Below are 10,991 nucleotides of genomic sequence, written 5' to 3' on the forward strand. Positions count from 1 at the left end.
CGCATGACTTCTGGCCATCCACCAGGTCATAGTAGCTACCAGTTTGCCTTTCTTTCTTCCCTTCTCCCTCCCCCATTCCTAGTCCCTTTTATCCTCTCCTCCATCCCACCCCCTCCTGCCTCCATCCCCTTCCTGTATGTATGCATTAAGTATCTTTCTGAACTATTTAAGAGACCGTAGCTTAATGTCACTTTTTCCTTAAATGTCCTTGTTGCCCATGTCTGCAGGGCATGGAGGGCAGCCCCTCCTGCCTACTACGCCCTTACCTGTCCCCAGATCCCCCCAGGTGTGGTCTGATTTGAACTTTGCTTGTCCCCTGCATCTTGGCCCTCACAGATCCTCTTGTGACCCTTCAGACTCCACCTGGAACGCCCAGACTCTGATCATGAGCAGTCCTGGTGCCCGAGAGCACTCTGGGGGTGCAGCGGGCAGGGGGGGGGAGGGCAGCAGCTTTGTCTTCTGTCAGGGACTGTTACACACTATCGACAGTGGAACCTTCTCCAGGGCTGGCTGTCAGGATTTCTCTGTGCCCCAGGAAGGGGGAACTCCAACGATATCATCCTGGGTTCTAGGCTGTGCTGTCCAGAGCAGACAGATGTGGTGAACCTAGCCAGTTTGTCTTCTGATAAGTGTGCCCTCCCTTTTTTACAATAACTTTTATGCTTTTTGTTTTCCTTGGGAAAAAAAACTTTTTTTTTTTTTTTAAGAGTTGAAGTCTCATAATGTTTTCCGAAAGTTAGGAAATTGCCAAGTGCTGCTTGTGGGCTGCTGAGGGGCCTGGGGCTGCTGAGGGACCTGCCGTGCAAGTCTGTTGTCCAAGCTTGATTCCCAGAATCCGCATACAGGGGAAGGAGCAGGCGGAAGCCCTGGCCCCTGACCTCCACGTGGGCTTGTGTGCATCACACACAGGGATAATCTTTCCTTTTTAACTTTAAAAATAAGGAATTGCCAGATGATTCCCACAGATCCACACTCTTGATCAACAAATGCCCATGTGTCTCTTGTTCCTAAATTTCAACATTTTCACTTCTTCACCTGGAGTTAATTTCAGACTTAGAGGAAAGTCCCAACAACATAACATGGCTAAGAGCTCTGTCATATTCTTCTCTAGGCTGCTTTGTGCCATGGTGCTGGGCTTCATTTTGCTTATGTTGTGAAAAAAATTGATTTAACTATTTTGTTGTGATAAAACACACATACAATTGAAAATGTATGAAAAATGTATGGTTATAACTATCTTTAAATGCCCAGTTTGAGGACAGTCACGCATTTTGCAAATACCCTGTTTTAGCTTTTCTTTTCTTCACAAGGAAACGCTCTACCTGCTTGTTTGTGTGATTTGACTGAATGGTGCTTTTACAAGTCTCAGTTCTACACACACATGCGTTTTGTGCGTGCCTGTGTGTGCACACCCATGTATGTCTGAGACACACTCTTGTTATTTATCTCAGGCTGACCTTAATCTTGCAATTCTGCTGCTTCAGCCTCCTGGGTGCTGAAATTACAGTTAGTTTTATTTTTTATTTGTTTGTCTTTTATTCCTCAAGACAGAGTCTTTTTTTTTTTTTTTTTTTTTTTTTTTGGTTTTTCGAGACAGGGTTTCTCTGTGTAGTCCTGGCTGTCCTGGAACTCACTCTGTAGACCAGGCTGGCCTTAAACTCAGAAATCCACCTGCCTCTGCCTCCCAAGTGCTGGGATTAAAGGCGTGCGCCACCACCGCCCAGCAAGACAGAGTCTTGCTATATAGCCCTAGCTAGCCTGAAACTTTCTGTGGAGACTAGACTGACCTCAGATTTGCAGCAATCCCTGTGTCTGCCTCCTGAGTGCTAGGAATTCAAGCGTGAGCCCCGACTGCTGGCTTTCAGTGAATTCTCTGAGAACAGATTGTAACTCTGACCCTTGGACATCAGCATCTATGTCCTGAGATCAAGGACAGCCTCTTACAGCACCAAAATCACCTCTTGTTATCACAAGTATGAGCATTACCTTCAGGAAATTCATTTTTTATTTGGTACTGGGGTGTTGAGCCCAGTTTTTACATGGTAAGCAGAAACATAAACTTTGTTGCCAGCCTAGGAAAGTTTTGTTTTATTTCTAGTGGGGCTTGTTTGTTTTGTTGGGTTGTTTGTTTTTGAAACAGGTCCTCACTCTATATAGCCCAGGCTGGCCTGGGACTCACTGTGTAGCCTAGGCTAGCCTCACACTTGCAGCAGTTTTCCTGCCTCACCCTCTTGAGGACTAGAATCACAGGCTCCAGCCACCCCCACACACAGTTACGTTTATGGTTTCTGTTACCAGAGTTTTGCTTTTTTAAAAATATTTATTTATTTATTTGAGTACACTGTTGTATACACTTCAGACACACCAGGAGAGGGCATCAGATCCCATTGCAGATGGTTGTGAGCCACCATGTGGTTATTGGGAATTGAACTCAGGACCTCTGGAAGAACAGTCGGTGCTCTTAACCACTGAGCCATTTTTTCCAGCCCACCAGAGTTTTTTAAAAAATATGTCTGAGTGACTTGCCTGTGTGTATGCAGATAGCTGTGAGCTTCTATGTGGCTGCTGGGAATGAACCCAGGTCTTCTGGAAGAGCAATCTGTGCTCTTAACTGCTGAACTGTCTCTTCAACCTCAATATTCCGAGCTCTTAAACTAAACATTTGGGGGGGGGGGTAACATTTATTACACGTGTATGAGTCTTTTGTATGCACTGTGTGCATGCAGTGCCCATACAGGCCAGAAGAGGGCGCTGTGTCTGCTGGAACTGGAGCTACAGATGGTTGGGAGCCACCATTGGGTGCTGACAATCAAACCCCGGTTCTCTGTAAGAGCAGTCAGTGCTTTTGACCACTGAGCCCTCTGTTGTCTCTGTATGTACTCCTGGCTGGCCTGGAACTCAGGGAGCAGCTTCTCTCTGCTTCCCTAGTGCTGGGATTAGGTGCCTGCGCACCACCACTAGGTATTGTATTTTTCTTTAAAGATTTATTTATTTAAAGTACAAGAGCATCCTGTCGCTGACACACAAGAAGGCAGCATCAGATCAATTACAGATGGCTGTGAGCCACCATGTGGCAGCTGGGAATTGAACTCATGACCTCTGGAAGAGCAGACTGTGCTCTTAACGCTGAGCCATCTCTCCAGCCCCCTGGGTGTTGTATTCTTGACAATGAGAATGAACTTCTGTTTGAAACACTTCCCACTCTTGTCGTTGTTGAAGCATGGACTAGGCACCCTGGTGTCAGGGTGTTGGGGCCCTGTCCATGCAGGAGTCCTCCTCTTCTGGTATGAGACCTGGGTTCAAGCCCCGATTAGGTGGTCTTGTCTGTAAAGTGGATTCCGTAGTCCCGTGATGGGCGGAGCAGCTTTACTCTGCATAGTGGACAGCCTGGGCACTGCAGAGGTGCGCACAGCAGGGGGTCCTCCAGGTTGGGGAACTGGAGCTGGATGTGACATGTGTGACTTTGGGAGGACTCAGGGACCAGCACCCCGACTTCCTTCCTATGCCTCCAGCAATACTACATACTGCTGATCCTCACGGACGGTGTGGTGACAGATATGTCGGACACTCGAGAGGCCATCGTGCGCGCCTCCCACCTACCCATGTCCGTCATCATCGTTGGGGTGGGCAACGCTGACTTCACGGATATGCAAATCTTAGACGGGGATGACGGAGTCCTCCGTTCCCCACGGGGCGAGCCTGCACTCCGAGACATCGTCCAGTTTGTGCCCTTCCGTGAGCTCAAGAACGTAAGTGGCTGGAATGGGACTGCATTCAGAGTTGGGCCCTGGGGGCGGGCCCCACTGTTCTGCGCATGCGTGGATTCCTTGCTCAGGCTACTGCCCCACACTTCTTATGTCAGGCGGAAGAGCAGGCCCTGGGGATGGCTCCTCGTCAGCCTCTACCCTGACGCCCACCTGAGCAGTGAACTTCTGACCCTAAAACCTATGACAGAGAGAGGGCACTGGGGGTTCTGTGGACCTGGCACAGAGCTCCCCATGTCGACTCTACAGTAAACGTCACATGGGCTCACCCACATAGACATTGCAGGTTTTCGTGAGAGAGCATGAGGGTGCACTTGCGCATGGTGACCCCATGTTAGTTACCTCCTGTCATTTCCTGCTGCGCTGGGAGAGATGTCCTTAGCACAGATACTGGGGACAGTTGTAGGCACCTTCATCCGCTAACGCTAGGACAGTCTAGGGGCTCTGGTTGCATTTCCAGTCTGTGTCCTTAGTAGCTCAACTGACTGCCAAGTCACATGTCCCTTAAGTAGATTTGAGTCCTGGGACTGTGACCCAGATAGGGGGATGAAGATATAGAAGTCCCTCAGAGCCGGGCAGTGGTGGCCCACGCCTTTAATCCCAGCACTTGGGACGCAGACGCAGGCGGATTTCTGAGTTCGAGGCCAGCCTGGTCTACAGAGTGAGTTCCAGGACAGCCAAGGCTGTACAGAGAAACCCTGTCTCAAAAAACCAAAAAAAAAAAAAAAAAAAAAAAACCCAAAAACACCCACAAAAAAAAAGAAGTCCCACAGATGTAACTATGTTCTCTCTGAACCCAGGCGTCCCCTGCGGCACTGGCCAAGTGTGTGTTGGCCGAGGTGCCAAAGCAGGTGGTGGAGTACTACAGTCACAAGGAGCTCCCCCCTCGAAGTCTTGGCGCCCAGACTGGAGAGGCTGGTGCCAGCTCAGCGCCATGAGGATGTCAGGGGAGGGGGCTCCGAGCAGACGTCCATCTACAGCATCTCCTGTGCCCCCAGAGACCCCTCAGAAGCTTATCACCCAGCCCACTCCTGTGTTCTGCTGGCCCGGGTCAGTGGCCTGTTCCCCAACATGAAGAGATCCAGGCTTTGTGGTGTGTCAGAAATGAGCTCCCCCATGTCTGGGCCTCCCTGCACCCAACAGGCACGGATATTCAGGGTATTCTGAAAGAACTGAAGCTACAAAGATGTTCTCCCCTTGCTTGAGCTCACCTCTCCTGCACATCAGGTGTCAATCATAGCACCACTTCAGAAGAGGCCCCAAGCCCAAGTTGGCCCAGAGAGATGGGTGGGGTCACACCTGTCATAATCCTGGCAGCTCAGCTATGGACAAGGTGAAGGGTTGATTGGCCTGGAGAATCTTGTCATTTGATCCTGTGGTGAGAGGCGGTACCCCAACCCTTGAGGACACCTATGTCTAGGCACGTTGTTCCTGTAGGTTTCTCTGTCCTATCTGGTGCCGCTCCAACCTGTGGCCATACCTGAGACCCTGGGGCCTGCAGGGTCTGTGGGAGGCAGCTCTGGGTATAATAAAGTATCCCTCCTTCACACAGCCTTTCTTGCTTCAGGGGATCTGGTGTGAACATCTCTGGAATCAGGCTCACTAGGTCACTCACACCAGGTAGGATTGTGGCCCCGGGCTTTAGGTAGTCCCCTCAGCTGATGTGTCAGAAAGGGGAAATCAGCCCTAAAGTGACTTTGGCTTGCACCCAGAACTCACCATGTGCCACAAGCTGTCGGCTGAGGGCAGCTTCCACCTGTCTGAGTGGGGGTGGATTTTTAATTGAGATTTCCTCTCAATTATCTTGTCTGAGAAAAACAAACTGTCCCAACCCTGAATCAGACCCACCCACCTATCAATCTATCTATCCACTCTGGGGCTATTTTTAGCTACTGATTCATCTCCTGTTAAGCCTGGATAATAGGCATCACCATGGTAACCTGGCTACGATTCCGGAAGGGCCAGTGGATGTTGGTCTCTTTGGGGACAGAGAGGACACTAGAGAAATGTACCTTCCATGGATGCATGGGAAAGGAGACATCAGCAGGGTGGGAGGTTGGGGGTCCGGGGTGTTAGGTCTGACCCAGTCTGCACAGTGCAAGAGACTGAGAGCTCTTAGATTTGCCTGGGTTCTTCTCTGGTGAAGCCAAGGAGCCTGGGATCCTAGCAGCAGCAGGCAGAAGAGAATGGAGGAAGGTTTAAGCATGTAGGAGAGTCAGTGTGGAGGGCCTGGGATAGCTGCTGGACAGAGGGGTGAGAAAGCAAGTCCTTCCAAGAGATCACAAAGCAAGGAGAAAGTGAGTTTCTCTCAGCACTTGAGGAACCGGGTCCAGAAGCATGTCCTAGACTCTCACCTCACAAAGAAATCAAGGCTCGGATCAGTGGAGGGATTTGCCTGGGTCAGACACTGGTGGGGGCGGAGCCAGTACATCCCTGATTGACCAAGTTCCTGATTTCACCCCCTTTGCTACCTTAAAGAGTGGGCCACAGGATCTTGGAATCCAGAGGAGCTTGTGTGAGACAAACCCAACGAGGCAGATAGGATGCAGTCCCAGACACTCCGGGGAGTCTTCCTAGGATGCAGTCCCAGACACTCGGGGGACTCTTCCAACTTAAGTTGGAACCTCACTCCAACATAAAGCATGAGAACGACCCTAGGGCCTTGGGTAAGGAATTTCCAAGTTGGCTGAACTAGGGATCCCAGAGTGGCCAAGGGCCCCACTTGGGGCTGACCCTGGAGGTTGACTCAAGCATGCTATGGGATCAGCTTTCTCCACAGGCTCTGCAGGACTTGATTATAGCCTAACCGGCTTCTAACACCTGTGGACTTTTAACAGTTTTTGGCCTGAGATGGGGCCCCTGTCTGAGGTGGGGTCTGACCCTTGTTCCTTGTCTGCCAGAGACGAGTACGGCTGTTTAACAGGGCTTTGAGTGTACCATTGAGAGGTAGGCTTACATTCTGTCTTTTTGAACTTGAGTGGACTTGGGGTCCAATGTAACTTCTACAGCTGGCTGGGTCATTAAAGTATCAAGTGCTAAGTGGTCCCAGAACTCAGAAAGTGGATGTGTCAGATTTCTGTAAGTTCAAGGCTAGCCTGGTCTACATTGTAAATTCTAGGCTAGCTAAGGCTACATAATGAGACCCTGTTTAAAAAACAAAATAAATGTTGGGTGGTGGTGGTGCACACCATTAATGCTGGTACTGAGGCGGCAGAGGCAGGGAGATCCCTGAGTTCAAGGCCAGCCTGGTCCAGAGATTGAGTTACAGGACAGCCAGAGCTACACAGAGAAACTCTGTCCTGAAAAAATAAAAAATAAAAAATAAACCCTACAAATACCATGTACTGTCCTGCTCAGTTGAAATATTAGCCCCCAGGAGGCCCCCATGACAGGAGTGGCCCATGGCCAGGGTCATGAGAATAAGCTCACGCCCCAGTGGGCTTCCATCCTGCAGTAATACACGGCTAAATGTCTAAATGACCTCAGAGTCCCTTGTGGACCCCTCTGTCAGTTAGCTAAGACTCAGCCTTAGGCTGATGTCACTGTTCAGAGAGGAGAGACTTCAGGCAGAGCCACACAGCTGCCTTATTGAATTGATTGACAGGATCCATATTTCTCATGCCCCGAGTATCGCACTTCAGCTTGGCCTGCCATGCACTCTGACATAACACACAAAGCCTTTTGTAGGAGGCAGGATGGGTGGCGTCCAGTCCCATTTGGGGTACCAGTTTCTTGGTCCAAGGGGACAGCCAGCTTCTGAAGGTCCATCCTCTGTCTTCTAAATGTGTTCCCATCACACTGTCCGTCCTCTAGAGCTCCCTGGGCCTCGGAGGCCACGCTCTGCCTTGCTGGATTAGTGCCCATCCTGTTCCTCATCCGAGCTAGGCCAAGATGGAGGGGGTGGGAAGTCCTAGCCCCATCAAGGCTGTTCTTTCTCCTGCTGCTGAGAGGAAGTGCGGGCAGAAACCTGTGACTAAGTGCCTGTAATTGGTGTGGGGGCTGAAAAGCTGTCAGACAAGCCCCACACAGTCCGGCCAATCAGGCACAAGCTGTGAGTGAAGCTGTCTCACCGACACCTGCCCCTTGCCTGTCCTTCTGCCTGTGGACGCCCCTTACTGGTGGGCAATCAGCTGGCACTAGGGGTGTGTCCTCCTCACTCCCTCTCCTCTTCTAACTCTTTTCTTCCTCCCACCCCCCCTCACCAGATCTAGTGCCTGTACACCGTGGAGTACCCCTCCCTCCTCAGAACTCCCTAAGCATTTGCTTAAACATTGTGTGCTGTGTTGAGTGCTCACAACAGCCCCACGTGATGGCCTACTGTGAGTGTGAGCATTTCATGGAAGTGGGGGCTGAACTCAGAGAAATGAAGTCCTTTAGCTAAGAGTACACAGCAGAGTCTTTAGCTGGCCCTTCCATGCTTGACTCCCAGGCTGCAAAGCCTAGAGCCTTGGTTATGTATGCACGCGTGTTTAGGCATGTGTCTGTGCACATGCAAATATGTGCATGTGTGTGTGTGTGTGTGTGTCTGAGTGTGCATGTGTGACTTTGGGAAGGGCTGCACTCCTCCGATGCTTTAACTACTGAAGCCTCTTTCAAGACTCTCCCAGTCACACTGAGGGTTGGTCTACTCTATGGGGTTTTACCCCAACAACAGCATCCAGACTTAGAGAGGTTACTTGCAGGGTCTAGGTGATGCCTGTGTCTCTCTTGAACAGGTACCATTGTGCTCAGTTTGCAAATGAGCACTGGGGCTTGAAGACTAGTGCAAGAAAGAGCTCTGCCCCTCGCCACACGCAGGAAAATTCAGACACTAGGTGTGTGTGTGGACTTTGCCCTGGGTAGCCTCAGCCCTAGCAGGGTCCCTTTTACAAGTTACAAGACAGAATCTCAGCCAGAGGAAATGGGTAAGAAGCCCTCTGTTGGGGTGCTAGGAGTCACGTGCCCTTTTAGACTGTGGGAAGGGGAGCTGATGGCCAAGGGTAACAGATTAAATCCCCTTAGAGTCAGTCATGTTGAACAGAACGTCCCTGAGAAACAGCCCTGGGCTAAAGGAGGTCCCTGTGAGGCAGCAGGGGATCTATCTTCCCTTGCTCTGGGCTATCTTTGGGGGCATCTACTTCAGCAACCAAGAAGAGACTTGGGGACATGTCCTAACACACCTCCAGAGCCAGCCTCTTCTCAGTGCCACAACCTGACCCTGGCCAGGCTTGTGGTCTAAACTTCAAGGCAATCCTTGGTGGGATTTCAGGATGATAGCTACCAAGAAGGTCTCAGTCATCATGTGAAAAAGATGGAGAGAGAGAGAGAGAGAGAGAGAGAGAGAGAGAGAGAGAAAGAGATAGTGAGAGACAGAGACAGAGAGACAAAGAGATAGAGACTGAGAGACAGAGAGAGACAAAGAGATAGAGAGACTGAGAGACAGAGACACAGACAGAGATAGATAGAGACAGAGAGACATAGAGACAGAGACAGACAGACAGACAGACAGACAGAGACACAGAGAGAGAGACAAAGATCTTTCTGACTCACACAGTTTCTCTTTTTTTTTTTTTTCCAAGTCTGAGTAGTCCAGGCTCCTGTCCCTGATGAAGGAGACTCTGGCAGACGGTCGGTGTGTCCTCTGAGACTCCATCCCATTTCCAATTCCCGTCTACATTACCAAGAGAGGCTGCTCTCACTGCCTCAGCTCCATCCTAAGTCCTTGCTGGACTCATCCAAAAAAGCCCTGGGTCCATCCTGGATCATTAGCTATTGTTGCCCCAGACAAGTATCTGTGCCTCTTTGTGGTCTGCAGCACCTCCTGGGAGCACCCTCGTGCTACCACTTCCCCAACTGGTCACAAGGTCACCTATTGGTTTGCTAGGTTTTGGACCTTATTCCTTCCGTGGAATCACGGTGCATATAGTCCTCTTTCCTCTTCTCACTGACCTGTAGCATCCTGCATGTGCATCTCTCACCCCTGGTAGGGGGTCTCCATCTATTGCATTTGTGCTGTGCATCCTTCTCTAACTACAGGGCTGCTCTGGATATCCCTATACTCAGTTTTAAGAGGCCGACCTGTAGCCCCAGGGTGGACACAGTTCGAAGGGGGCAGGGCCCATCCAGAACACTTGCCACCCTTTGTGCCCTCTTCTCAGCCCTTCTGGGCATGTAGCAAGTGTCAGGACTTGACTTCCATTTCTTTCTCGGCTGTTGAGGTGCAGTGCTTCCAGGCCACTGGGGCCTCCTGGGTTTTTCTTGTTTTGAGACAAGGTCTCACCAAGTAGCACTGGGTGACCTATATAGACCAAGCTGACCTCGAACTCCCAGAGATCCATCTGCCTCTGTCTCCCGGGTGCTACTGGGGTTACAGGTGTGCCCCACCACATCAGACTGTTTATTTGGAGTCAGAGTCTTACATAGACCACTTACTATGTAGCTAATGATGACCTATGACTTCTGGTTCTCCTATCTCTATCTCCCAAGTGTTTGGATTCCAGGCATGCACTACCATCTTAGGTTTTAATGAGATCACAGTCTGGGCTTCATGAATACTGGGCAAGCATCTCAGCGACTGAGTTACATTCCCAGCTCATGGGGTCTTTGGAAAGGTCACTTGTCATAGGAACTCCTACTCTGGGACACACAGAAGGTCCAAAGTCAAGGGTGTGTTGCTGCTGTGTTTACAGCCATTATAGGTGGCATCTATAATGAAGTCTGGGGACAGCGCTCCTGGCTGAGGCCATTCAATTGTCCTTTCAGTATGAGGACTTGCGTTGTTAAGAGCAACCCTGCAGCCAGGACAGACAGACAGACCCTCCTTGGAGCCCTCATGTGGTTATATATTTCTCTCTCTCTCTCTCTCTCTCTCTCTCTCTCTCTCTCTCTCTCTCTCCTTTCTTTCCTTTATTTATTTATTTATTTATTTATTTTTTTTGAGACTGGGTCTCTCTACATAACCCTGGCTGTCCTGGAACTCACTATGCAGACTAGACTGGCTTTAAACTCACAGAGATTCACCTGCCTCTGCTTCCTGATGCTGGGATTAAAGGCATGTGTCACCACACCCGGAAGTTGTATACTCCTCGCTAAGCATGTGTGAATTCTTGGCTTCAGTGTCCAGTGTTGCACATCAGCCTCCCCCGCCCCCCAGGCAACCCCAGTCCTATGTGCTTGATGCCCCACTTGGGCTCCTCTGACTGACCCCTGGAGACTGGAGCGAAGTCATCCTGGCCTCTTGGCTGGGCT

At 50.4% G+C, this 10,991-nt stretch overlaps 1 protein-coding gene across 2 annotated transcripts in view; it reads left to right on the forward strand.

Moving 5' to 3' along the window:
• Positions 1 to 5,311, forward strand: part of Cpne7 (copine 7) — a 19,495-nt gene extending 14,184 nt beyond the window's left edge. For both annotated transcript variants that reach the window (XM_034523097.2, XM_076916009.1), the window contains 2 exons: positions 3,513 to 3,749; positions 4,565 to 5,311. In XM_034523097.2, coding sequence (XP_034378988.1) covers positions 3,513 to 3,749; positions 4,565 to 4,702 — 375 coding nt within the window. In that variant the 3' untranslated portion in view covers positions 4,703 to 5,311. The remainder of the gene's footprint in view (positions 1 to 3,512; positions 3,750 to 4,564) is intronic.
• The last annotated feature ends 5,680 nt before the right edge of the window (positions 5,312 to 10,991 follow it).

The sequence above is a fragment of the Arvicanthis niloticus genome, chromosome 18, assembly GCF_011762505.2.
Source record: "Arvicanthis niloticus isolate mArvNil1 chromosome 18, mArvNil1.pat.X, whole genome shotgun sequence".
In the NCBI taxonomy this organism is placed as follows: Eukaryota; Metazoa; Chordata; class Mammalia; order Rodentia; family Muridae; genus Arvicanthis; species Arvicanthis niloticus.